Consider the following 24939-nt stretch of genomic DNA (forward strand, 5'->3'; position numbering starts at 1 on the left):
GTTATTTCCTCCCTTTGAATAACGTGAAAAGATTAATCTGACAGTATCGAATTAATCCACTGTGCTACCAAGTATTAGTATGTATTTGACTAATGCTACTTATGCGTGTGTTATGGTCAACCGTACTAGAACTATGTATCTAATACTAATGGATACTGGTGGTTGATTATGGGCTCGATCAACCCACATAACCCGATAGTTAGCTTGGAAAAATATTATGAATTCTATTTTGATTTTTTCAAAAAAATAGTTTTTGTTTTGTTTTTTTGAAAAAACTGAATTTTGTTGAAAGATTGCAAAAATTAAAGAAAATGTTATTCATACGATAATTTAAAACATGGCAGACATCTTTTTACCAAAAAATTCATACTTATGGGTATATGGGAATTTATGTATGATACATCGAGGTCTATCAATGTTTATTGAAGCTCTCTGTACGAGATAGTGTATCTATTGTTAGTAACAGGTGACCTACGAGGCTTCCATTAATCTAACAATGAAGGCTACTAGAAAACCTTTGAATAAACTGAATAAATACCAGGTTCAAAATCGGTTGAAAGGTCTCCAGATATCAACCGATAGGGCGACTGCTAAGGGGGGACGATAAGATAACTGATAAGGCGTCCAAAAAGTCATAAACCTCAGGATAGAAAAGAATATAAATATCCATAGAATCCTCCCGATTCCCTTTCTCTTTTTATAGTTCTTCAAGCTAGTGTTATAATATTCTCTGATCTCAAATATATTGTTTTATTCTCTGTCAAGTTTTGCAACCTTATTCTCTTCGTGCAGACCCGGATACCAATTCCTTTCATTTGGTAGCGCCGCTTTAATCGATCCTAACTTGCTGATATTTTTAACTATGAAATTAATTTCAAAATATTTTTATATCTCACTTATAACTTCATGTTATTTGCACGAGATAGTTTATGCTTCTTGTTCCGTTAATTACATTGATTACAGATTAATAGATAGGAATATTACATCATATAGTGATAGTAACTTAATATGTTACCTCCTTACGTGGGAGTCGGCTATAGAAATTCTGCAATGCCTTGTTATAATTGGGGCATTCTGTTTGTACCGTATGAAAAACCTATAGTAGTAATTAAAGATCTTGAGAATGATATAGATTTACTATCAGTTTCAGAGTTAATTACCAAAATAGATCAATCCGAAAGTTTGCCTAACTATAACAAATCTTATGACTATTGTTTAGATACGGTTATAAAGCAATCAGTGTCAGAAAGAAAGATCAATAAAACGTATATAATAATGCTGAAATTATTTCAAAATAAATAATATGCATGGGGTAAGGTTGGGCTTAAATATCATCAAAGAATATTATGTTATTATTGTCATTACCGAATGAAAACTCCCTGCAGGGCATCGATCCACTCTTCATTCCATTAACCTATAGGATTAGCCACGAAGGTCCACACCACAAACAGTCTTCTAGGCATTTCCATCAGATGAGGAAATGCCTACTTATTTATATACTTGTTCTCGTAAAAGATGCTCTCTTCCGATGTTGTTTCACAAAGGATGTTTGTAACTTCTTTTGCTTAAACCTCAGCTTGATGATGTCTGTGATCTGCCTTGATGTAAATCTGGCCCAGTCATCACCGCCAGACCTTCACGGTCTGACAAGGATTCCTCGGGAATTTGTTTTGCAGCAAAAAAAATTCTGCGGAAAAATTCACACTTCTGCACAAAAAACCATTTTATTTATCACCAGTGGAAATAAAATGGCAAAATCAAGATTAAAAAGACCGTGATTTATGCTATTTCTCAAAAGTTTTTTTTTTTTTTTTTTAAAGTTTTTTAGGCAGTGCAAAATAAACGCCTTCAAAATCTTGATCAGCTCAAAAACACAGGTTCAAAATCGGTCAGAAATCACTCCCGGTGGCCAAGCTGGCTAAGGCGCGAGACTGTAATGGGTTCTCCTCAAAGTAATCTTGAGATCGGGTGTTCGACTCACCCCCGGGAGATTTCTTTTTTTTTTTCATTTTTTGCAATCATTGCAGCCTCTTTCATCCATTTTTTTAGAAAAGCAAGAACAATCTAACAGCCATTTTAACAAGCAAATTCAAGAAGTCAATCAAGTGAGTAGGACTAGTTTGGGCATGGTACCGGGCCATAGCAAGTAGCTAACAAGAGCTAACGGTGACGTTCACTGTTAGTACAAAACGGTCTTATGACCATAGCTAAAGTCATACGTAACCTATTTTCCCTGATTTCACCGTATACCGAACACAGTATACTACTATGATCTCATAAGTACTTTGTCAACAGCTATTTGCTTGTTCCAGCAACCGCAACTCAATAGGTTTTGGCTTTTGCGCATACTTTTCGTTTTTTTTTTCGTCGAATACAGACATCACGCTTTGCAGCAATAAAATCGATTAGAAAGAGCAACTATGAAAGGAACTGCCAAACCTTGCAGTATAGAATAACCAGGGGACAAAATGTAGGTATGATGTTTATTGTTATTATACAGATTCTAATCTCGAAGGTTCTTTTGGTTTAAGTGGAACAATTTTCGTTTTTCTCTTTAATTAGGTTGCTCTTCTCAGGGTTATAAATAGGGTGATAATTACCCCAATTAAATATCGAAGTTTTAGCTTAGTAACAATAACTTATTAGTTAACTACTTACTTAGATACTTGATATTACTACTAGTTAATTCAATTCACAATGGCCCAACCTCATAAATTATTTTGGAAAGGTTCTGCTTACGACTTTGTTGTATTCATTGAAGACTCCAATTTGGTTCAAAAATACAAAGGTGGTGATACCACCATTCCTTTAATAGACATTGTTTCTATTTACAAAGTGTTTATCAACAGACAAGGTGGTGTTGAAGGTGTCTTGGATGAAGCATCCAAATCTGAATTAGCAAATGAATTTGGTAGTTCTGACGTTGACGCCATTATTAAGAAGATTTTGGTAGAAGGTACCGACAAGAAGAGTGCTGGATCTTTCCATTCCGGTGAAAATGGTAAGAATGATTCCATGGGAGCTGGTGAAGTTGCTCATTAAATGGTGCCAATTGCTCAAAAGTATTTAGTTTTAATGAATCTTACGAAATTTATATTACATTCACTAAGCATATAAACCAAACTCCTTTTATACATACACGTTACGTTTATTAATCGATTATTATTCTGTAGATATATTGAGACTCAGTACTGTCTGGAACTGGAGCCAACTTGGCTATCAGTATTGGAACGAGAAATTGATGGTGATACGCCTGCAAGGCCAGTAGATTTAAATGAAAATTGTAGTTCGTCAATTGTTACAGCACTCAAGGATGGGGTCTTATCATCTTGTCCAGTAAGTGGGTTTGGCGAAGTTTGGTTGTGAAAAATTGACCTACTGAATTTTAAACTGCTCCAACTCAAACTTTTCTTCAACTTTCCCTTTTTCTCCAGGGTCCTGTTGTCCTTGAGTACACCAATTAGTTCTTTACTTATAAGTCCCAGCATTTTCCGTTCGCCAATTGATCTTTCACTCTTTCTTATATAAATTGTAAGTTTTTCATCGCCATTTTTTTGAAAATAGTTCAATTTGTTAACGTATCCAGCAAAACTTGATATCTCTTCCAAATCAGTATTGCGTAAATCAAACATAACATTTATAGAGATTGGTTTTTTGAAATAGCAGGCCAATCGATACTTATAATATGTTGGCTTATGATCTAAATATATATCATAAGGTATAATTTCAACTGGACTATACAGAATTAAAGGAGCAAAAGTTTGGGAATAATCAAGATTGTAATCCCCATTAACAAAATTAATCATGGTTTCCAAATGATCTTTCCAAATCATATATTCTTTCTTTGTAAATAATACAATTAAAACCTCAAACTGACAATATTCTTGCTCATAAATGATTTTCAATGAATATTGATAGTCTGATGTTAATCCACCGTCAGACTCTTTCAATTCACTGAATAGTTGACATTTCGATAAAGGTATTATAAACTTGATTTCGTATTTTTTAAACTTCTTTCTAAAGATTATTTCACTAATTATTAAATGACTCTTGAATAAGAAAACCCCCATATTCTGGCCCTGAACTTTCTTATCAACTCCAGTACCAGTTGACAGTAGCCAGACCACAATTGAAACTCCACAAAGCAAAGCTTTACCAAAAATTTGCAGATTTAATTCAAATCCAAATAAAGATTTGAATTTTTCAAAATTTAAAAATGAATTGATCTTATCTCCAACGCTTTTCACATCAATCTTTTCAGAATTTTCATTAATCTGATTAAGCTTGAACTTAATCTTTTCATTTATTTCTAAAAAGCTTTCCAAATATTCTTTTTCTTCAGTGTCCTGTAAGAAGCTGATTTTATGACTCTGAACTTGCTTTATAATTGTTTCAATAATCAATCGATATTTACTTACCCTAGAAATAGGGCGTTGTATTAATGATACAAAGGAAAGATCCATGTGCTTGGAGATTGGCTGAGTAGCTTCCAAATAGTTTTGCCATCCATTAATATATTCTTTGTTAACATAATTCTGTCCTATGAATTTGATAGAATTCATTATTTTCAAAACATCCTCATATAAATCACAATAGTCTTTATATAAATGAACGTCAATGGCAAGCGATTCAACGGAACTAACGAATTTAATCACTGAATTTTCTGAATAAAAATCCAGTCGGAAACAACGAACTAGCTCTGTGTGGTTTCTTATTAATGACTCAATGACTTGTGATATGAAAATGATTGGCACTCCACAATCGTATGGCTGGGCTATTAAAAGTGGTTGGACATAATAGGTAATTAATATATTCAAAGATGAAACGTAAGTGATTTCGCTTTCGAATAGTTCTTCTAAAAGTTTTCCAACTTTGGAGTTTAGAAATTCGTTTAATGGCAGTGTATTGTTATACTTTGTATTCGGTACTGGTGATTTGAAATCAGAAGTGGTGAGTAGTGCTGATATATTTGCCGACGGGTGTTGGTCAATAAGAACTGGCAGTAGAGGACTTATTTTAGTAGTCATCGTTGTTGTGGGGAGTGCAAGAGGATTCTCTTTAATGATATCATACAAACTTTGTACCGAGTCCAGTTGATGATATCCAACCTTTTTAGCCGCAAGTAGCAAGCCTTTATCAATTTCTCCTGAATCCATATCTTGTTTTGCAGAAGTTTTCTGCATTTCCCCATCATGATTCTCAACCAGTTGATACTGTAATTCTTTTGTATAATTCGACTCCACTTGTGTTTGGTAGACCATGTATTTTAATGAAAGATCAGATTCAATAGAATTCAATCCAGAATGGGATTTTTGAAGCAATGCAAGTTTATGTCCTTTTACTATAGGCAAATCTCTTCCCTCTCTTGAAAGAGAGCCTGTACTGATTTTTGAGGGAGAGCCCGTGCTGATTTTTGGAGAAGGCGTAGGAGCTACTAATCGTAGCTCTCCAGTTGTAATCAGTCTGGCCGTGGTGAACTGTTCAATATCTAGGTTTAGATTACCTGGTAGCCCATTATAGAAATTCTTCAAGCTGCCTGAATCTTTTGCAAAACTGTCAATCGAGGAGCTTTCGAGCAGGCCGAAATAAGGAGAGTTTACCTTAATACTATTTCCTTTCGGACTGTTTTTTATCATGGCAAGTATAGCATAATAAACCAAAACTCTTTGGTATTTGCAGTCTAAAATTATTTTGCATCCACAGAAAAAGGAAAAGACCCAAAACCGAACAGAACCAATAAAATTATGCAGTACTCGCGATTCTACTGACTATCAAAAATTTTCGTCTGGTTTGATTTAATTTTCCAAGGAATCATAGTTGGAGCATCTTTATCACGATATATGAGTCAGAATGAGTTCAAGAGCACTTAGAAGGCTAGAGCAGCAAAGAATTCAAGAAGAAGCCGAAAGAAATGAGCAAGAAAGAGCACAGAACAGTGGAGAAGACTCAGAAAATGATTATCAAGATTCAAAGCAACCAGCTTTCAATGCATTCAGTCTATTGAATGAACAAGACGAAGAGACTGATTCCGGGAATGAAGATGCTCCAGAAACAGTATCGCCACCAGAACCCAAACCGGAACCAGTTTCGTTACCATCTAAAAAATCCAAGAAAAAGAGTAAATCAAAGAAGAAACAACAGAAAAAGAATAACCAAGAGAAAGAAACCAGTGCCGATATAGATAGTGACGAAGAGTTGGATAAAATATTGGCAGAAGTTAAATTGAAGGATAAGTCTGGGGACTCGTCGGAAAATACCTCTTCAAGCGCAACTCCTCAACTTGAATCATACGATTTCGAATATGATGTTGAAGAAGAATTTGATGAAGATATAAAACCAAGTCCTCATTTTGATTCTAACTTCAAAAGATTCACTTCTAACAGATTGAAACAATCCTTAAGGTTACTATCAATCCAATCGATCAAGAACCTAGATCCCGACCAAGAATTGAGCAATTTGTTTGGTAACTTATCAAAAGATACTATCGAGGACGCTAATCAAACTACTGCCTTATCAACTTCTCCAGAAGTTCTTGCCCAGTTTAAGAAGTTAGCAAGACTTACTAGGGGCTGGTGCGGGAAAGATCGTCGTAGTGTTCCTGGAACAACTAGAAAACTCTTATTATCAAGAATTAAAGATGATTATTTGCCTACTGCAGCTAAACCATTGAACATGGAAGAATTGAAAATGTCACAGATTGTGGATATCCTTGATTATAAAGAAGACTCTTTTGAACGTGAAGAGTTGAATATAAAAGTGAAAAAAGAACTAGCGTTGGGGGTTAAATATTTTAAATTCAATAAAGTTAGAAGCATTCAGGATAGAGTTGCAAATACCAGATTTTACCATGCAGCAGTATTAACTCCTGATCCAGATTCTTTGATGCAATTATTACAGCAGAACCCTTACCATGAAGAAACATTATTTCAAGTTGCAATGGTTATGCTTAGACAAGGCGGGGATAAATCCATTAGTAACTCCTTGGTTGAAAAAGGACTTTTTGTATTTGATAGAAGTTTCCATAAAAAATTCCATGAGTTGCTTTATGAAGGGAAAAATGGTTTGCTTAGATTACCTTATGAAGGATTTGTCAATAGACAATTTTATCTTGGTTTATTCAGATACATTATTAACTTGGGTGAACGTTCCATGTTTTTCACAGCTCTCAACTATTGTAAATTCTTATTATCTTTATCTCCATCAGAAGATCCTTTGGGAGTCAGATACTTTATTGATTTTTATGCTATTTTGGCTGAAGAATTCAAGTATCTAATTCAGTTTTCCGAATCCCCATTATCTACTACATACTCTAAATGGAATACTCCAGGTATTGCATTCTCTACTGTTTTGGCATTTTTACGCTTAAATGATAAAGAGGGTGCTCGAAAAGCATTGATTTCAGCATATTCTCAACATCCATATGCTGCTTATAAGTTATTAGAAGCCATAGGATTATCACAATCATTACCAGTTAAAGAGCATGAATTGCCAACAACTCCTGAAATTCTTATTGCATCTGAAACGTACCTCGTTAGAGCTCCTCTCCTATGGAAAGAACAAGAGGAAAGAAATTTCTTACATGATGAGTTGCTAGCCTTATTCAAATCTCAACCATTCGAGAAAAATACAACATCTTTCTCTCAATCTATTTTCCAATACTTTACTGGATCCTCCAAACCAGAAGATGGAGATGGTGAAATCCCATTTAACTTAATAAGATTCGCCATTCTTTCAGGTGAAAACAAAATTATGGCTAAACTTCCTGAAGCTATTTTCTCCCGAGACGATGTATTTGAATACGACGTTCTTCCCCCAAGAGACCCTAATTCTACAAGACTTAACCATTTTTTAATCCGTGAAGGTCACCAGGTAACTGACTCGATGCTAGACTACGTAGACCAGAACCTTCTAGGAGCAATTGTCCAAGAAAGGACTGGTAATTCGTTTGAGGATATTTTGAATAACATAGAAGGCCAAATGGTCGATGAGCAAGTCAACGATGATATCCGAAACGAAGACTTGGACTAACGCTATTTCATATCACGGTATATAAGTTAAATAGTAAACTCTTTAGTTATTCTGAAATCAGTCGAGATTTTGTAGCAGCCAAATTTTATATACGAGAGAATGAAGAAACACGCACAAGCCTGTTAAAAAAAAAAAACGAATCAAATCGTTGAGACAAAAGACTGCTCTGAAAGCATATTGGAATAAGGCAATTTTTCTTTCGAGCTTTGAAACTCTGGTTGAGAGAGACGTTATCACCTTTAAGTTGTAATTGAAGAACTTTCCATTTACAATGATAGCTATTGATCTTAAGTTTGAACATTTGCAATGGCAGTATCAAATCTCCACTACTTTTTTCATATTTGTGATTTTACCTGCTTTATATTACATTTATGCTAAATACATATCGAAGAGTCCTAATAGATACAATAAGCTTGAAGCTCCAGTCAAGTTCAAGTTTCCAATCCCCGATGAGGCAAAACCACATTGGAAAGGGAAAAGACTCTATCCACCAAACCTTGGTATTCAAGTTCCTAATGAACCTAATAAAATCCAAAGCTACTGTCCTGCAACTGGACAGTACTTAGGTACATTCGCCACCACTTCTAAAGATGAAATGAATCTTAGGATTCAACGTGCTAAAGCTGCACAAAAAAGTTGGGCCCATTCTTCATTTCTGTTAAGAAGACAAGTTTTACAGACATTGAGTAGATTTATCATTGATCACCAAGAAGATATCGCAAGGGTTGCGTGCCGTGATAGTGGTAAAACAAAATTAGATGCCTCAATGGGTGAAATTATGGTGACTTTAGAAAAATTGAATTGGATCATTGCCCATGGTGAAAGAACTTTACGTCCTTCAACAAGACCTGGCCCATCCAATTTGATTATAGGTTTAATGAAATCCGGTGAAGTTAGATATGAGCCATTGGGTGTTGTTGCAGCTTTGGTTTCTTGGAACTATCCTTTTCATAATCTTCTTGGTCCTATCATTGCTGCAATTTTCACGGGTAATGCGATTGTTGTGAAATGTTCAGAACAAGTTGTTTGGTCTTCTATTTGGTTTGTTGACTTGGTTAAAGCCATTTTGAAGCTGTTAGATATCGATGAAGATTTGATTCAATTGGTCTACTGTTTCCCTAATGATGCTGATTATTTCACTTCTCATCCGGATCTCAATCATATAACTTTTATTGGATCCAAACCAGTTGCTCATAAAGTTGTTGAAAATGCTGCAAAACAATTGACTCCTTGCGTCGTTGAACTAGGAGGTAAAGATTCGGTAATTGTATTAGATGATGTTGCTGACTTCAATGCATTATCGTCTGTTATTATGAGAGGGACTTTTCAAAGTGCTGGTCAAAATTGTATTGGTATTGAAAGAGTGATTTGCTTACCTAAAGCATATGAGGCTCTTGTTGATATTTTAAGCAAGAGAATAAAGGATTTACGTGTTGGATCCAACATAGATCAGTTGGATGAAATCGATATGGGTGCTATGATTTCTGATAATAGGTTTTCCCAATTGGAAAACTTTATTCAAGATGCGGTTGCAAAAGGTGCCCGTCTTGTTAGTGGTGGTAAACGATACCAACACCCGAATTATCCTCAAGGTCATTATTTTGAACCGACTTTATTAGTCGATGTTACACCTGAAATGGATATTTCTTGTAACGAAGTGTTTGGACCCGTTTTGACCATGATTAAAGCAAATTCTATCGATGAAGCCGTTGAAATTTCAAATGGTACCGAATTTGGATTGGGTAATTCAATCTTTGGTAAAGATTTCAAAACTTGTAATGAAATAGCCAATAGATTAGAAAGTGGAAGTGTTGCGATTAATGATTTTGCTACCTTTTATGTTGCTCAATTACCCTTTGGTGGGGTCAAGAAATCAGGTTATGGTAAATTTGGCGGTGAAGAAGGTCTCACTGGGTTATGTAATGCTAAATCAGTAGTCATGGATAAACCATTATTAAGAGCTTTAGGGATAGCAACTGCTATTCCTCCACCTCTTGATTACCCAATTCCTAATGATAAGCAAGCTTGGAACTTCGTGCATAGTTTGAACAAGGCTGGTTATGATAACAGAGTATGGGAAATCGTCAAATCATTCAAAAAATTAGCTAGTGGAGGTGCTTAGCATCATTCGAATGATTTTCTTGTTTTTACAATATATAGATACTTGTAAATATAATACTATCCTTTTGTAAAAATCCTTTAAATCGCATTACAAATTGAATATACATACAAGATAAGAAAACCATGTATTAAAGTGGATAATCTAAAAATAAAAACGAATTGAAATAGTGTTGAAAAAGTGTTTTAATGAATTGAATGAAGATGGTGTTTTATTTCATGAAACTAGAACAAGCCTACTAAAATGCTTATTAATTAGCATTAACATGTAATTCAGGAGTTGGCTTGGTGGTAGCATCAACTAATAATTTGACAACTGAATCCTTCTTTTCGTCGTACTTAGCTCTTATAGCCTTCAATTCTTTTTCGACCTGAGCATCAGCTTCTTTGTCAATAGACTCATTCAATCCAGCGTGTTCTTCTTCATATTTTTTCAATTCTGCTTCTTTCTGTTTCTTGTATTCATCAATTTCTTGTTGAGCGTCGGTTTTGGCAGACTTCAAACGATTGGTTCTATATTTTCTTGCTTCGTTGACAATTTCAGCAGCTTCCTTTTCAGTTTTCAATAATGATTGAATTCCAGATGACATTTTCTATTGATTACTCTTTTGATGAAGTATCCCTTAAGATTGGTAATTTCAACTGTTAAAACTCAATCTTGTATCACTCGCTTTCTCAGGTAATGAAAAAAAAAGAACGAGGAAAATTCCGATACCCAAATTTATCAACACACACGACCATGCCTTTTCAATATCAAAAGGTATAACAATAATTTTTACAGCCAAATATCATCGTTGAATTTGCAAGAAAACTTATAATACCCAATAATTATACACTTAAAATTAAACCTAACACATACATATATATATACAAAAATGCTTTTACTGTCTTTGGGTGGATTAATCCCAATAATAGCCATCCGCAATAAACCTCAACATGTATTCATCGATATGACCAACCCCTTCTTCATAATCGGCATCTTCAATGTTTTCCTTAGGCCCATTGTTAACGGGTGTTGGTGTACCTTCATTTCTCGGGGTTTGAGAAGTTGAGCCTTCAGCAGTAGGTGCTTTGTTTTCTTCTTCGAAATCTTCATCATCAACTTGGACTTCCTTCATTGCTAGGTTAGCAGCAGCTCTATCCTCTTCGTCTTCAGCTTGAGCCAAAGATTCCATATTTGAATTTTCAGCAATTGGTTTATCAGGAAGATCCCCAACTATCTCTGTATCATTGACAAGGTCTTTCACAGAAAACTTACCAAAATAATCCGTTGTGAATTCACCTTCTTGAATAACAACATTGTCCAATTGTCTCTTTTGGTTGGCCTTTCTTAAGATATTTGATTCAATTGTATATTCAGAAACAAATCTGTAGATGTGAACATCTCTGCTTTGACCAATTCTATGACAACGATCTTGACATTGCTTATCCATTGCAGGATTCCAATCAGAATCGTAAAAAATGACAGTGTCAGCCCCTGTCAAGTTGATACCTAAACCACCAGATCTTGTAGATAATATAAATACTGGGATTTTGTTATCTCTGTTGAACTTCTCTGTAAGTAATTGTCTGTCTTCAATTTTAGTTGCACCATCTAATCTCATATATCTATAACCGTGAATATTCAAAAATTGTTCCAAGATATCCAAGACTTTAGTCATTTGAGTGAAAATCAAAGCCCTATGACCTTTAGAGGTCAAGTCCTGTAATAGAGATGCAAGCTTCTGTAACTTCCCACAATCGTATTGTAACAAAGACTTATCTGGGAATGCAATTGAGAGTTTGACTTGTGATTTATGAAATGGATTATCAATTTTGTGATTTGAAACTTCCTCCATGATTCGATACTGTGTAGAGACCGGGATCAACTGATCTTTCATATCCAACGCAACAGCTGTAGGAGTTAATATGGAGTATTTATCAATCGTATCCGATAAACGCTCAATTCTTTCATCAAGATTCAAAATTAATCCGGGTGGAAGGTCTGCGACTCGATCTTTTTTCAAGGAAGCTTGTTGCAACATGCCTATTAACCTTTCCCCATACAAAGGCCCACGGTCGCAACGAAGGGTGTTAAGATATAATATGTGATTTAACTTACTTCGAACTTCATTTTGGTTATCCGCCTTTATAAATTTATAATATTCAAGATAATTATCAAGATCGGGCTTTTTCGAGAAATCTCCTGGAAGAAGCAACTTGTCTAATTCTTCAATCTGTTTCTCAAAACTACTAGAGGCTTTCAATTTATTAGTAGACTGAGAAACAAAATAGTTTATATGGTCCTTATGTGAAACATCCAAGTTGAGAGTCTCTAACGAAACTTTTGATTCATAATCCTTACCAGCTAATAACTTTCGGACCAACGTTTCATTTGAGCCGTATGATGTAACAGCAGAGGTAGGCATAGCAAAAGAAGTGACAATAGGCCTTACTTCAAATAAATCAGGATGATTACAGACCTTTCTTAATTGCATTAAACAATTAATAATGGATAAAAAATTACCTGACGCCAATGTTTCCTTGGTCTTTGCTCTCGACATGAAATCATCATAAAGATATCTTTGTCTTTTTGACAAACGGCAGTACACAATATGTTCATATTTGCCCGGCATTTGTTGTTCAACATCTTTCTTCAAACGACGAAGCAAGTAAGGTCTCAAAACCTGATGCAATCTTGAAACAGTATTTTTCGTTTCAAGGTCCATTTTAGATGTTGAACTTGCATCATCGATAACATCACCACCTCCAGCTGAGGTTTGTTCTAAAATTTTATCCACAGGTCTACCAAACCAAGTTTGAAAATCTTCAAGATTGGCAAAACCATCCGGCATGGCTTGACTCACTTTTGAGGAAGGCATTAAAAAATATAATAGAGACCACAATTCCATCAAGTTATTTTGCAATGGAGTACCCGTCAACAACAATCTATTTTCCGTATTGAAGTTCAAAAGTGCTCTCCAACGAGTAGATCTGAAATTTTTGATATTATGAGCTTCATCCAAAATCATGTATCTCCATTTACGTCTTTTGAATGATTGATGGTCGTGAACAACTAGTTGATATGACGTAATGCAAATGTGAAAGGCATCTGGTTTATTCCATCCTTTTCTTTTTTGAGCTCTCTGTTGAGGTGATCCATAGTAAGTTAAAACTTTGAAACCAGGAGCAAATTTTTTGAACTCCATTTCCCAATTAAGCATAACCGACGTTGGAACAACAATTAGATGAGGTCCCCAGATATGATGTTCACATGCTAAGTACGCCAATAAAGATATTGTTTGGATCGTTTTACCCAAACCCATCTCATCAGCCAAGATACCATTAGTGTTATTATTATAAAGACTTGCTAACCAATTCAAACCTTGTTTTTGGTACGGTCTTAAAGTACCACGAAGAAGTGAGGGCACCGGAACATCTTTAACTCTGGTACCATTTATTTCTTCCTCGGCGGCCTCTGATTCTGGCTCCTTTTCAACTGGCAAAGGAGAATGCGATTTTGGAGTTGTTGGTTCATCCTCTTCATCGGTGGTTGTCATATGTTCGTCTTCTTCACTTGCTTCATTTAGATCAGCTGAACTCATATCAGCATCTTCATCACTGTCTATTGCACCATTTCTAACCAAAGAGGCTAAACCAGATTTACTATTTTCTTCCGACTCAGATATGTCAGAATTACTGCCAGCATCTTGGTCTTCAGATTCAATATCGGATTCTGAACCCGAATCAGATGCAGAATCCGAGTCCAATACTGGATTAGTTCCTTCTTCTCTGTTTAGTTCTTCGATTCGCTTCTTTTGTTCATCCGTGAATTCCAAGATACTATCCAGGGGGGTAGCCTCTTTGGTTATAAGGTCTTTACCGTAGATAGCAGAAAGTCCTGCATTTTCATCGACACTGCTACCATCATCGCTGTCACCATCTGAGTAGTGGTCGTCTGAAGTGCGTCCGTTTTGAACACCATTGAGGTTTCTGTCATCACTCGAATCTTCTGCAGCAGAAGATGAAGGACCAACAGAAGATTCTAAGTTAGCATATTTCTTCTTTAATTCTTCAATCGTTAAATTTATGTCTTCCTTTCCAGAAAGATCACTTTTTTCATCAACATTTGATTCGTCACTGGAAGAGGACGAGCTCATATTATCACTGGAATCCGAATTTCCTTCTTCATTGTCGCTATTCTCAATTTGAGGGCTTTGGGAATTTTCCTTGGAAGCTGATTTATGTAATTGAGCTTCTAACAATTGAGTTGAATGCTCTAACATCTGACTTAAATGTTCTCTTCCTTTGATTTTTTTCAATTCTTCTTCTTTTTGTAATTGGAGATAACGATATACTTTTTGAGCTTGTCCCCATCTTTTTTTAACCGCTTGAATAGCGATTCTACTAATTTTTTTCAAATTTTGTTCACGTTCACGAATCAAGCGATCCTTTTCACCTTTCTTCTTTTTGAAGTGCTGTTCAATCATTTGAGCCACTTTTCTGGTTCTTAATTGATGTTGTTTACGAATTTGTTGATGAATTCCTGAAAAAGCCATACCTTGATTGATTAAATAATCATTGTGCGTAAGGTTATTGGCGGCACCTTGAATCCGTGGTGAAAGGGTACCAGTTTCACGAAATGGATCCTGGATGAGTCTCGTATTAGACGTATGAGGAATTACTGTTTTACGTCTTTCAATCTTATCACCATTTAATTCAAACCGTTGTTCAACCATTACCTTTTCATACAAGCGTTTCAACAAGTGCTTTTGTTGATCCATTATTCTTTCGTATTCCTCTGGAGTGTTATTATAATCAAGAGTATTAGCTTCATCGATGATGGCAAATCTATAATTATTATTTAAAAAATTTGCAATACGATCTTCTACTTCCGGAGCAGATATCGAATCAGGAGGTTTGGCAATTACTTGTATTGGCTTAGGATGGAAATCAATAATCTTATTTTGTTTTTCATCGATAGGGTCGGTTATTAGATCATTTTCATGAGCATGCAATGTTTCTTCATTAATGGTATTTTCCTGTGACTGGTCGGGGGACCAAGAAGGGATATGGGATGGATGAGTTATTTTTTGAGGCGGTATGCTATACTTGAATGTAACTTTATAATTAGTTCCTGGGTCTTCTTCAGACAGTTCACTTTCATTGTCAATTTCGTGTTCTGCCGCCTCTTTCTTTGACTTGCGATATGATCCCCTTCTTCGACTTACCGGAGAAGTAATTTTAGCACGCTTACCTCTGATAGAGCGTGAAGGGGCCCTATAATTCCCACGTCTGCTTCTGGGCTGTTCCTCCTCATCCTCCTCATCCTCCTCATCCTCCCCATCTTCTTCAGAATGCTCTTCGCTTTCGTTGTCATCATCTGCTTCAATTGGCTCCAACTTTTGTTTGGGTTTGGGTCCTGGCTTCCTTCTTTGCGGACGCGATGGTTCTTTAACTTCAACCTCTTCACTCTCGGACGACTCATGATCATTTAAGCTATTCAATATTTGCTTTTCAATTTCAATACTTCTGTTGACTACTTGGTCTTTCAAAGGATATTTTTCCAATATTTTTGCTTCTCTTTCAGCAATGACTTTTTTCTGTAATCTTAAAGGTAGACTATCCAAGTCTTCATCTTCATTTGACCATTTTAAAAGATAGTCATTATCTGAAATGAAAAAGTTATAATTTTCAGGTAATTGCGATCTTGTATTCAGGCATTTTGAAAAATCACTGGGATTCCAACTTATTATAGACAGATATTCTTTTAATTGAAATAGTTCATTAACCGATAGATTGAAATCGGCTATGGCGCGGGCAAGTCTTTCTTCGTGCTCTGGCAATCCGTCTTTATGGTTACCATTGATCTTAAGCTTTTTATTAGAAGAAGAGGAAGTTGCTCTTCCATTACGTTTCTGAGGTAAAACCAGATTTGATGCTTCCTTTTTAACCGCCAAAGATCCATTCCCACGGCTACCACCACTTTTCGCCATGTTCCTTTCTTGTTAATAGAGATACAAGGAATCGAATGATAATGATTCCAATACAAGATTCGCCGTGTACAGTGTATACTGAGTCGATATTCAAGGGTTGTTTTCTATGAGCGCTTCCGATGGTAATTGGATTTTATGGTGACTTTTGAAGAAAAAACAGGGAGAGAAAAAACTTTCGTTCGCTATTTCCCTTTTTTGTTTATTAAAAAATGTTTTTCTTTTGTGAGCGACACTGCAAGCATCTACAATTGACATATAAGAATAGATGTTATGAATTAATAAATATATAGAAGTAGAACGGAGTGTAGAAGAGGTGATGAAAGAACCAATAAATAATGCTAGAGTAATACTTTTAAAAGGCCCATTTTTTGATTTTTTGATGTTGACTTTTTTTCAATTTTTTTTTATTCATTTTTTTTTTTTGATTATTTTATATTGATGGAGCCTCTGCTAAAGTAAAGGTTTTGCAAAGGAGTGGCAATGGATGCTACTTTTGCAAAGTGGTTGTAATGTACAAAGGGGATATAATTCTTTTCAAGGAGTTAAGCTTTGATGAAATCAGAGTTAGCTTGCAAGTAAGCCTCTTGTTGCTTTTTGATTTCGTCATTAGCACCCAAGACACCCAATTCTTGTTCAGCAGTGGTATCTGGCTTGACACGGTAGACTTTTGCGTCTTCTTCACTACCCGAACCCAAAGTCTTAGCCAAACCATTATAAGGGAAGGATCTAGGCATGGCTGGTTTTTCAGGATTCAATTGGAAATACCATATAGCAAGACCAAAAGCAACAACCGAACCGAAAAAGATCCCGTTTGCTTTCAAAGCAGATTTATCTGAAACCGGTTGGTAGTAATCTGGAGACCACATATCGTATAAATCATCATTAAAATTAAGAGGTTCATTCAAATTTCTTCTATTTTGAGGATCGTCGTATTTGCCGTAAGGATCCCTATCTTGAGCCAACTTGGGAACAGGGTTAGGGTAATCTGCCATTTGAGGAAGCGATGGATCGGTTAATTTGATAACTTCTCCAGTGGCATGGTCAGTAATATGAGTCTTGGTAGTAACGCTTCTAGCCATATTCATGCATATACTCGAGCGGCATGCTGCTCTGCTGAGATTCAAGCCAACTTTAGACAACATCTTCTTTATATTCTATTCCAATCTAATAGAAACTATACAACAATTCAGCGTTTTCAAAAAAAAGAGTACCTTCACAAAAAAACCACCAAAAAAATCGAGCCAATAAAGTGAGGGAAAATTACTATTCCTAATTTGCGTTACGTAAGCAGCGGGCGGACGCTTACGTAACCGGCACACTTAACTCGGCTACAATTTAGCTCCACTAATAGCCTTTAACTTAACTAATTATATTATACTAATGTACTGGGGGAGAACTATAAATATGATCCGACTGGACTAGACTAGATGAGAATGAAGGAAAATAAATAAGATGTAGAGATGAATAAATATTATGATAATGGGGATGATAGTGTAACTTGGTGTAACCACGTTATAACTCAAGAGAGGTTCTGATTCATTTTCTGGCTGGTTGTTGAGTTTCACCGAATTTGAGTGTTTTCAATGGGGAGTTTTCGCTATCGGCGTATTGTATGAAACCATCGTATCCTTCCAAGTTGGAACCGGTGTATTGGAATAAGTAGGCAACGGCCAAGAAAGCTGGACAGAATAACACAAGAGCGGCGCCGTTGTAGTAGTTCCAGTAGTGGTGGACTTGTGGTGGATTTATGTCAAAATTGTATTTATTGGTGAATGTTGATGGCTTGACGCTCGATGCTTCGGCAGCGTGTGATTGGAATCTTTTGTTTATCAATGGACGAATGCTTCTGAATGATCTGGAAAACATATCAATGGGTATATACGTCTATCTTGTCGAGTCTGGTGTAATGAAGATACTGAAGGGTTACGACTTCTCCATTAATTCAGTAATAAAAAATTCTCTTTTTTTCATTGGAAGAGAAAAAGAGTGAAAATTTGGTTTTGGATTCAAAAAAGAAAACACCCAAACACCACGCTCCGGGGCCCTGATTGTGATTTTTTAGCAACCACTTTCTTTCCACCAGCGGCTAGCTTTGCAACAAGTAGATATCTACACCATGCTGTGTTCACAAGAGACGGTTGCTAGCTTGGAGATAGTGAATGCGCCAGGACTGTTTTGCTTCGAGGAGTTTGTGAGCGCAAACAGCTCTTCGTTAGCCCGAGTGGGTAAAGTGGCTGATCATACCGATTCTGATACATCCAATTACGAGGGATCCACCTTAGTGGACCAGGAGGTGATGGAAAGGGTGACGGAAAGCGTCGAGGACGGAGTTGGAGCAGATTTCAAGGATGCTTATTCCTTCGCCATACCGGTGAAAGGAGTGATCCAAGTTGGAAGGCACGAGCGTGAATGTCAGCTACAGATAAAGGACCTCAGGGCAAGCTCAGTCCACTTTAGACTTTGGGTTGTTCGCTTCAACGTGGACTCTCCTCCTTTTACGTATCTTGCTGATACCTCGAAGAACGGCACGTTCGTCAATAAGCTTAAGGTTGGAAGAGGGAATGTCGTTCTTCTCAACGACGGCGATGAAATCGAGGTTATCCATGGGCTATACTGCCGCTTCAGAAATCTAATTGGTCATTCCCAATGCTTCGAGCCCAACATGCGATTTATTCGCCAGAGGCACTCTGACGCTGAATGGATGGTAACCAATAAGAAGTTAGGTGAAGGGTCCTTTGGTGCTGTTCACTATGGCTTGGATACTCTTAGAAACAAACATGTTGCGGTGAAAATCATCAAGGCAGTCGGTTCAAAGACCGATAGATTGAAGAACGAAGCACAAATCTTAATGAAAATCCATCACGTATGCCGAATACCTCCATTGTAAATTAAATAGTGATACTAACTCATATAGCCAAACATTGTACAAGTATATGAAACACATCACATAGATGAGACTTTGTACATCTTCGAAGAACTATTTTGTGGAGGAGATCTCTTCTCTTACTTATTGAAAGGAGAAAGGTTAAGTTCAATTCCCGAAATTGAAGCTCTTTTCATTGTTTACCAAATATTACAAGCTCTAAAATTTTTACACAACAATTTGAATGTTATTCATCGTGATATCAAGCTTGATAATGTTCTTTTGGAAGCTCCAATTCCAGGAACCCGTATTGCAATTTGTGATTTTGGAATCGCTAAATCCTTAAAAGCTCCAAATGCAAGAGCAAATACAATCGTTGGAACAATTGAATATAGTGCACCAGAAGTCTTTGCAGAGAATTCCGACTGCAATAAAGGCTGTTTGTTAAATAATAAAAGCATTAAAGGATATAATTCCAAATGTGACCTTTGGTCTCTCGGAATAATGACATCTATAATGCTCTCTGGAGTATCTCCTTTTCTCGATGAAAATGATAAATTCAACACCCTACGTAATGCTAAGCTGGGAAATATCGACTTCAATTTATCCCATTGGAATGGGGTTTCTTTACAAGGCAAAAGTTTCGTGGATCAATTACTCAAAGTCAGTCCATTCGAAAGAAACGACGTAAGTGCATGTTTGAACCATCCTTGGATCGTTAGAAGAAAATCATTATTGCAAAAAAAATACCAGTCAAGAGTTTACGAATATCTCAAGTAAATTATATGACATAGATTGGTAAATTACATGACATAGATTGGTAAATTACAAACTCCTTTTGCTATCGATGAATTTATAATAGATTCAAGAATTAAATCAAGCCGTTGACCCGCCACCACGCATCTTGATCCGAAACTGATACTACTAACCAATGATGTCAAGAAGAAAGCGGAATGGAACTCTCCAAAAGAGTGAGCTGAAAAAGCAAAAAAAAAAAAAAAAATCCACAGTCCATATACTAATAAAGAAAGTGCTAACATCCATTCTGCAAATCTTTTCTTTTTTCTTCTTGTTTTAAAACTACCACTTTTCGATTTTTCAGTCACCATTCTTGTTGCATAACTTTCCCACTTAGTCCTCTATTCATAGCTTACGCATCTGCTACCCATTTAGTAATATAAGTATGTCTGCCAACAGGTTTGGGAATAACTATAGACCAGGAAATCAAAGATTTTCCAATCAGCGACAAGGTAATTATCGCCAGTACAATAATTATGGCTCCAATCAAGCAGGTAATTCTTCTTATGGTGGATACGGTTCTTACGATGGACCGAACAGGTACGGTAATTCGAGTTCTTATAAGTCAACACCTCCAAACAAGGAAAAAGGTAATCCTAATCAAACGCGTTATCAACCTAATAGAAATCAATATCTGAACTTCTACAACGGCCCAGGAAATTACTCCTCCGATTCAAATAATAACCAGATATGGATGGGTGATTTAGAGCCCACTTGGAATGAAGAAACTATCAGTAAAATTTGGACATCTTTAGGTCAGACTCCTGTCAGTGTAAAAATCATGAGAGATAGATCAGGAGATCCTAATAGAATGAATAAACCAACTTACTGCTTCGTTAATTTTGAGAACCAGGAAGCTGTTTCAAGTGCTATTGCTAAAAATGGTTTACAAGTCCCCGGTCACGATAAAACTCTCAGATTAAACTGGGCAAGTGCCAGTAACAATTCTTCAACATTGGCATCTTCAACTTCATCACCTTCCTCTAATGCGCAAGGAAGTATAAGGGGGCCCTCTACACGGTCACAAATGGAGTTCTCCTTGTTCATTGGTGATTTGGGACTTGAAGTGACCGACTCTATTCTTTTTAAAGCCTTTGAATCATTATATCCTGGCCAAATCAAACAAGCCAAAGTTATGGTGAATCCAATGACAAAAATGTCTAAGGGTTTTGGTTTTGTAAGATTTAATAACGAAATCACTCATAAGAAAGCCTTGGCCAACTGTACTGGTATGATGATTGGAAGCAGGCCCATCAGGGTTGCCCCTGCAGCTCCAGTGTCTAGTTCTACATCTACCAATGTGAAGAATACACAGAAAATAGAAACTAAATCAAATCAAGTCAACTTTGCCCAATCTCAACCCCCTCTCACTCCATCTACCGATCCGAGAAATACTACAATTTGTATCAAAGAATTATCGTCAAACATAAGCGAATCTGATTTGGTTTCTCATTTCATTACCTTTGGTCATATAATTTATTGCAAAATTATTCCTCACTTGAATAGAGGATATATTATGTTCTATACCAGAGAGGCAGCGGAAACATCCATATTATTCATGAATGGATTCATGATCAATGATTGTAGATTGGTTCTAAGTTGGGGGAAAAGCAAGCCCACAAATAAACGGCCAATCGCTTTCCAACCCGATTTCAACCTGAAGGAATATCTGAGAATACCAACACCTCCAAAACTCTATGGAAATCTCGGTTCTTATTACATAGAATTTGATAAGCTATCACAAGATGAGGCCGAAAGTTTCCCAAGTCAATTAATTGATGAGAATCAACCTTTAACTACAGAGAAAATTGATACCTTGCATGTTAGATCTAAGTTGAATCGAGATAGAATCTTAAGCTCAGCTGTATATTGATCCATAGTCATAAGAAGATTTCATATGTCATATACCTTCGTGCTCTTCTTCGAGTACACCAGGACAATTACTCTGTAGATCGTCTTCATCGTTGTAAAAACATCCACAAAAAACGCAGTAGTTGAATCCTCTACAGTATATAAGGAGTTTTTCCAATTTCTCTGAATTATCAAGACTTTTCCAATCTTTCAATTCTTCATTATTTGCATTTTCCAATCGCCTTTGCTCTTTAATCTGTTGAGGATTCTCATTATTCTCTGTGTCAAATACTAGGGTACGTTTGTTATTTCGTCTTTTCAAATCGGCTTCTAGTATTTCAATGGCAAATTCTCTCCAAAGAATGTTAACATCTCCCGGATCAAAGTTTTCGTTATTATCTAGGTATTTCTCATCGTCGCCGCTATATTGAAAGCAAACTTTTTGCAATTTTTTGATAAGATAAGATACTTTAGATTCGGAAAGCCTACTTTTTATTCGATCTCTATACTGCTCTGAATTAGCCTGGACAGGAACAAAATTTTTTGGATGTTTCACTTTTCCTCCAATACCAAGTCGATCGATTTTATTTTCAACTTTAATAGGTTCTCGTATGGCTTCTGAAGATTTATTCCCAAGTGACTGTCCCTCTTGAAAACCCATCTTTTTCATCATAGAAAGCCCAATAGATGAAGGATTACGTTGGAAAAGGGATATACCTAGATGTGATTCATCTCCAGATTCATCCTCATGCTCCTTGTCATGTTCGTCTTCTTTAAGTTCGAAAGCCTGATAATCGACCTCACTATTGCTTGAGTCAGATACCGGCTCGGATACCTCTTCTCTGCTTGGAAAAGAAGGCAACTTCAAAGGTTTTACTTTCTTCTTCGGGGGTAGTTCTTCATCCAGACTAGACATCTCAAATATGGAGTCAATTGGCTGAAAAGTGATTCTTTTATTGCAAATTCTCTAAAGGATGCAGTATTAAAAAAAAAAAAAAAAAAAAAAACGAGACAAAAACTACATCAACAAAAAAAAAGATCTAACAAACTTATAGGGTTCAAGCTTTTCAATCATAAAATAGTATCAGATAGCCAGTGAGGATATAATATGCTACCTCTCAGAAAAACAGACCAAGCTTTCAAATCGGTACCGGTATCAAGGGTTGGTTCTGCGCAAAGATTGACTCACCCTGGAGCATCTAATCCCCTGACTCCGACTTCTTACGTTTTATCGTCTTTGAATCCAAATAAGAATATACCGGTGACTCTTCAGAATATCAGAAGTAAGATAAAAACAAAAGAACAGCTAGAACTATTTGAAAAATTATTCATTGTTCAAAAAGTATCGGAGTTCGAAAGACTACTCACTGAACTTGCATCTTCTATTTCGTCATTTCAGGAAGAAAATATAACCGAACTGATTGAAAATTTAATATCAACCAATGATGAAATCGTGAAGGAAATTGAGGTTCTACACTATCACCAGGATTTGGGTAATCGAATTGACGTTCTAGAGCAGGAGCGAACTGATTTGGATAATGAAGCTAAAAATATCTTAAAGGAGCTTATATCATGTCGAGCAGAATTAAAAAAATTACCAAGATTGCCAGCCAATAAGTCTAATTTGAAAAAAGATGAATCAATGAATTTTATAGATATACAAGAAACTTTAAAGTACGCCATGAAATTATCAAAATTTACGAAAGCACCAGCTACTACTGCAAATGCCCCATTTCAAATACATCCTAATAATTATATATGGCCAGCAGAAGATGCTTTAAGAAGAGGAATGCTCGCAGTGGCATCGTTGAAAGCCGATGAAATAATCAAGAAAGAATTGGGAGAAGAAGAAGTGAAACAAGATGAAGAACAAGAGAAACCTAAGGAAGAGAAGGTTGCAAAGGAAGAACCAATTGCACGCAGAGGTTCCTTTGGTTCATACTCTAGCGCACCTAAAGAGGAGTTGGGTCAAGCAGGCCAACAACAGCAACAGGCTGCTCTTGATTTGGACTTATTTGATCCTAACGAGGAAGAAGATTCGGATTGATCATTTAAAAGAAATTTTGTGTATTTTAAATTATTAGTATATCGTATTATATATTCTTCAATGTCATGACTTATCATTAATCTTTTTTATGGTGATCACCAAGTAATTCCCTTGGATGACTAAATGTATTTGTAGCATATTCTTCACCCAAGATGCAATCTAATTCTAATTGTTTGGAGTAAGCTTCGCCGGACTTCAAATGATTCTTGACAATATCAGCTAAGCCCTCAATGAATTCTTGGTTACCATTTAAAGATTCTGATCTCTTAAGCTTATGTGGAAATTTTGAATCTTCCATTAATTCAATATCAATTTCATGTAAAGTTTCAATATGGTCAGAAGTGAAGGCAATCGGAACAAGTACAATTCCTTTGATATCATCATTTTTCTCTAATTTAGCAACAATTTTAGCGGTTTGTCCACCTAACCAAGGTTTTGGACCAACTTGACTTTGCCAAACTAAACGATAAGCATGTTTGAAGTTTAACTTTTCCATCACAGCATAAACAGTAGCAGCAACTTCAGCAGGATAAGAATCACCACGGTTAACAATTTCCATTGGTAACGAATGGGCAGAGAACAAGACAATCACCTTATCACGGTCTTCTTCCGGAAATTCATTAATTTTTTCGGTAATAAGCTTCAGATGAGCGTTAATCAAACCTTCGTTTTTAGGCCATCTGTCAATGAAAGACCATTTAATCTTTCTTTCTGGATCTAACTGAACGGTCTTTCTGTACAATTCGTGCAAGGAAGAACCAGAAGTTGAAAAAGAATATTGCGGATACTGTGAAAAGGCAACAGCTCTGGTAATACCGTCTTCGAGCATTTTTGGTAATGTTTCTTCAGTTAATGGATTGGCATATCTAAAGGCAACATAAGGTTTATGAGGAGCAGTTTCCGGACTTGTTTTATCTAAAATTTTACAGACTTTTTCACATTGGTACTCTGACCAATATCTAATTGGAGAACCTCCACCAATTTCTTCATAGTGCTCCTCAATTTTTGGAGTACGACGTTTAGCAATGAACTTGGCCAATATGTTTTGAAAGATCCCAAACGGAATCAAGTCAGAATCTGAAAATAATCGAAGTAAAAAATCATGGGTTTCGCTAACTTTAGATGGTCCCCCCATATTCATAAAGACCACCCCGGTCGGTGACTTCACTGGAGTCGATGTTGAATTAAAGCGAACAAACGCACCTCTTGGGCCTTTCGCCACTAACGATCTCAATGTATATCTGATCATGGTTATCCGA

At 36.2% G+C, this 24939-nt stretch overlaps 13 protein-coding genes and 1 non-coding gene across 14 annotated transcripts; 7 read left to right on the forward strand and 7 right to left on the reverse strand.

The window, feature by feature from the left end:
- The first annotated feature begins 1899 nt into the window (after nt 1-1899).
- Nucleotides 1900-1991, forward strand: HYPBUDRAFT_t44. The gene has a single exon. It is a non-coding gene; the product is annotated as a tRNA-Tyr (tRNA).
- A 609-nt stretch (nt 1992-2600) lies between these two features.
- Nucleotides 2601-3123, forward strand: HYPBUDRAFT_152187 (uncharacterized protein). Its single transcript, XM_020220877.1, has one exon. The coding sequence runs from the start codon at nt 2698-2700 to the stop codon at nt 3040-3042; it is 345 nt and encodes a 114-aa protein (XP_020077989.1). The 5' UTR covers nt 2601-2697; the 3' UTR covers nt 3043-3123.
- On the reverse strand, nt 3054-5515 carry HYPBUDRAFT_238782 (uncharacterized protein; the record flags this gene model as incomplete). Its single annotated transcript, XM_020223233.1, has 3 exons — nt 3054-4379; nt 4419-5477; nt 5504-5515. The coding sequence occupies 3 exons, from the start codon at nt 5513-5515 to the stop codon at nt 3186-3188; spliced, it is 2265 nt and encodes a 754-aa protein (XP_020077990.1). The 3' UTR covers nt 3054-3185.
- Nucleotides 5516-5850: 335 nt separating this feature from the next.
- Nucleotides 5851-8028, forward strand: HYPBUDRAFT_147450 (uncharacterized protein; the record flags this gene model as incomplete). The annotated part of the gene is made up of 1 exon (XM_020220054.1): nt 5851-8028. One exon carries the CDS (start codon nt 5851-5853, stop codon nt 8026-8028), a length of 2178 nt encoding a protein of 725 aa, XP_020077991.1.
- Nucleotides 8029-8299: 271 nt separating this feature from the next.
- MSC7 (meiotic recombination directing protein) lies at nt 8300-10150 on the forward strand (the record flags this gene model as incomplete). The annotated part of the gene is made up of 1 exon (XM_020222160.1): nt 8300-10150. The coding sequence occupies one exon, from the start codon at nt 8300-8302 to the stop codon at nt 10148-10150; it is 1851 nt and encodes a 616-aa protein (XP_020077992.1).
- A 120-nt stretch (nt 10151-10270) lies between these two features.
- VMA10 (H(+)-transporting V1 sector ATPase subunit G) lies at nt 10271-10736 on the reverse strand (the record flags this gene model as incomplete). The annotated part of the gene is made up of 1 exon (XM_020219251.1): nt 10271-10736. The coding sequence occupies one exon, from the start codon at nt 10734-10736 to the stop codon at nt 10398-10400; it is 339 nt and encodes a 112-aa protein (XP_020077993.1). The 3' UTR covers nt 10271-10397.
- Nucleotides 10737-10952: 216 nt separating this feature from the next.
- Nucleotides 10953-16250, reverse strand: SWR1 (chromatin-remodeling protein). Its single transcript, XM_020220878.1, has one exon. It carries the CDS (start codon nt 16119-16121, stop codon nt 11046-11048), a length of 5076 nt encoding a protein of 1691 aa, XP_020077994.1. The 5' UTR covers nt 16122-16250; the 3' UTR covers nt 10953-11045.
- A 413-nt stretch (nt 16251-16663) lies between these two features.
- Nucleotides 16664-17263, reverse strand: HYPBUDRAFT_155953 (uncharacterized protein; the record flags this gene model as incomplete). Its single annotated transcript, XM_020222161.1, has 1 exon — nt 16664-17263. The coding sequence occupies one exon, from the start codon at nt 17261-17263 to the stop codon at nt 16664-16666; it is 600 nt and encodes a 199-aa protein (XP_020077995.1).
- A 394-nt stretch (nt 17264-17657) lies between these two features.
- On the reverse strand, nt 17658-17987 carry HYPBUDRAFT_106251 (uncharacterized protein; the record flags this gene model as incomplete). Its single annotated transcript, XM_020218471.1, has 1 exon — nt 17658-17987. One exon carries the CDS (start codon nt 17985-17987, stop codon nt 17658-17660), a length of 330 nt encoding a protein of 109 aa, XP_020077996.1.
- Nucleotides 17988-18417: 430 nt separating this feature from the next.
- On the forward strand, nt 18418-19764 carry HYPBUDRAFT_104499 (serine/threonine protein kinase; the record flags this gene model as incomplete). Its single annotated transcript, XM_020218349.1, has 2 exons — nt 18418-18984; nt 19036-19764. 2 exons carry the CDS (start codon nt 18418-18420, stop codon nt 19762-19764), a joined length of 1296 nt encoding a protein of 431 aa, XP_020077997.1.
- A 334-nt stretch (nt 19765-20098) lies between these two features.
- On the forward strand, nt 20099-22038 carry HYPBUDRAFT_152192 (uncharacterized protein). The gene has a single exon (XM_020220879.1). The coding sequence runs from the start codon at nt 20168-20170 to the stop codon at nt 21653-21655; it is 1488 nt and encodes a 495-aa protein (XP_020077998.1). The 5' UTR covers nt 20099-20167; the 3' UTR covers nt 21656-22038.
- On the reverse strand, nt 21695-22324 carry HYPBUDRAFT_85290 (uncharacterized protein; the record flags this gene model as incomplete). Its single annotated transcript, XM_020223754.1, has 1 exon — nt 21695-22324. A coding segment is annotated over one exon (630 nt), but the record flags the coding sequence as incomplete, so codon positions are not given.
- Nucleotides 22325-22633: 309 nt separating this feature from the next.
- On the forward strand, nt 22634-23753 carry MED4 (Med4p). The gene has a single exon (XM_020220880.1). It carries the CDS (start codon nt 22742-22744, stop codon nt 23678-23680), a length of 939 nt encoding a protein of 312 aa, XP_020078000.1. The 5' UTR covers nt 22634-22741; the 3' UTR covers nt 23681-23753.
- On the reverse strand, nt 23314-24919 carry HEM15 (ferrochelatase). Its single transcript, XM_020220881.1, has one exon. It carries the CDS (start codon nt 24813-24815, stop codon nt 23757-23759), a length of 1059 nt encoding a protein of 352 aa, XP_020078001.1. The 5' UTR covers nt 24816-24919; the 3' UTR covers nt 23314-23756.
- Nucleotides 24920-24939: the final 20 nt, after the last annotated feature.

Source organism: Hyphopichia burtonii (assembly GCF_001661395.1).
Source record: "Hyphopichia burtonii NRRL Y-1933 unplaced genomic scaffold HYPBUscaffold_2, whole genome shotgun sequence".
NCBI classification, from domain to species: domain Eukaryota; kingdom Fungi; phylum Ascomycota; class Pichiomycetes; order Serinales; family Debaryomycetaceae; genus Hyphopichia; species Hyphopichia burtonii.

What these genes read in the sequence shown, in the direction of transcription:
- HYPBUDRAFT_152187 (XM_020220877.1), top strand. Translation starts at nt 2,698, where the DNA reads ATGGCCCAACCTCATAAATTATTTTGGAAAGGTTCTGCTTACGACTTT.
- MED4 (XM_020220880.1), top strand. Translation starts at nt 22,742, where the DNA reads ATGCTACCTCTCAGAAAAACAGACCAAGCTTTCAAATCGGTACCGGTA.
- HYPBUDRAFT_152192 (XM_020220879.1), top strand. Translation starts at nt 20,168, where the DNA reads ATGTCTGCCAACAGGTTTGGGAATAACTATAGACCAGGAAATCAAAGA.
- SWR1 (XM_020220878.1), bottom strand. Translation starts at nt 16,121, where the DNA reads ATGGCGAAAAGTGGTGGTAGCCGTGGGAATGGATCTTTGGCGGTTAAA.
- HEM15 (XM_020220881.1), bottom strand. Translation starts at nt 24,815, where the DNA reads ATGGGGGGACCATCTAAAGTTAGCGAAACCCATGATTTTTTACTTCGA.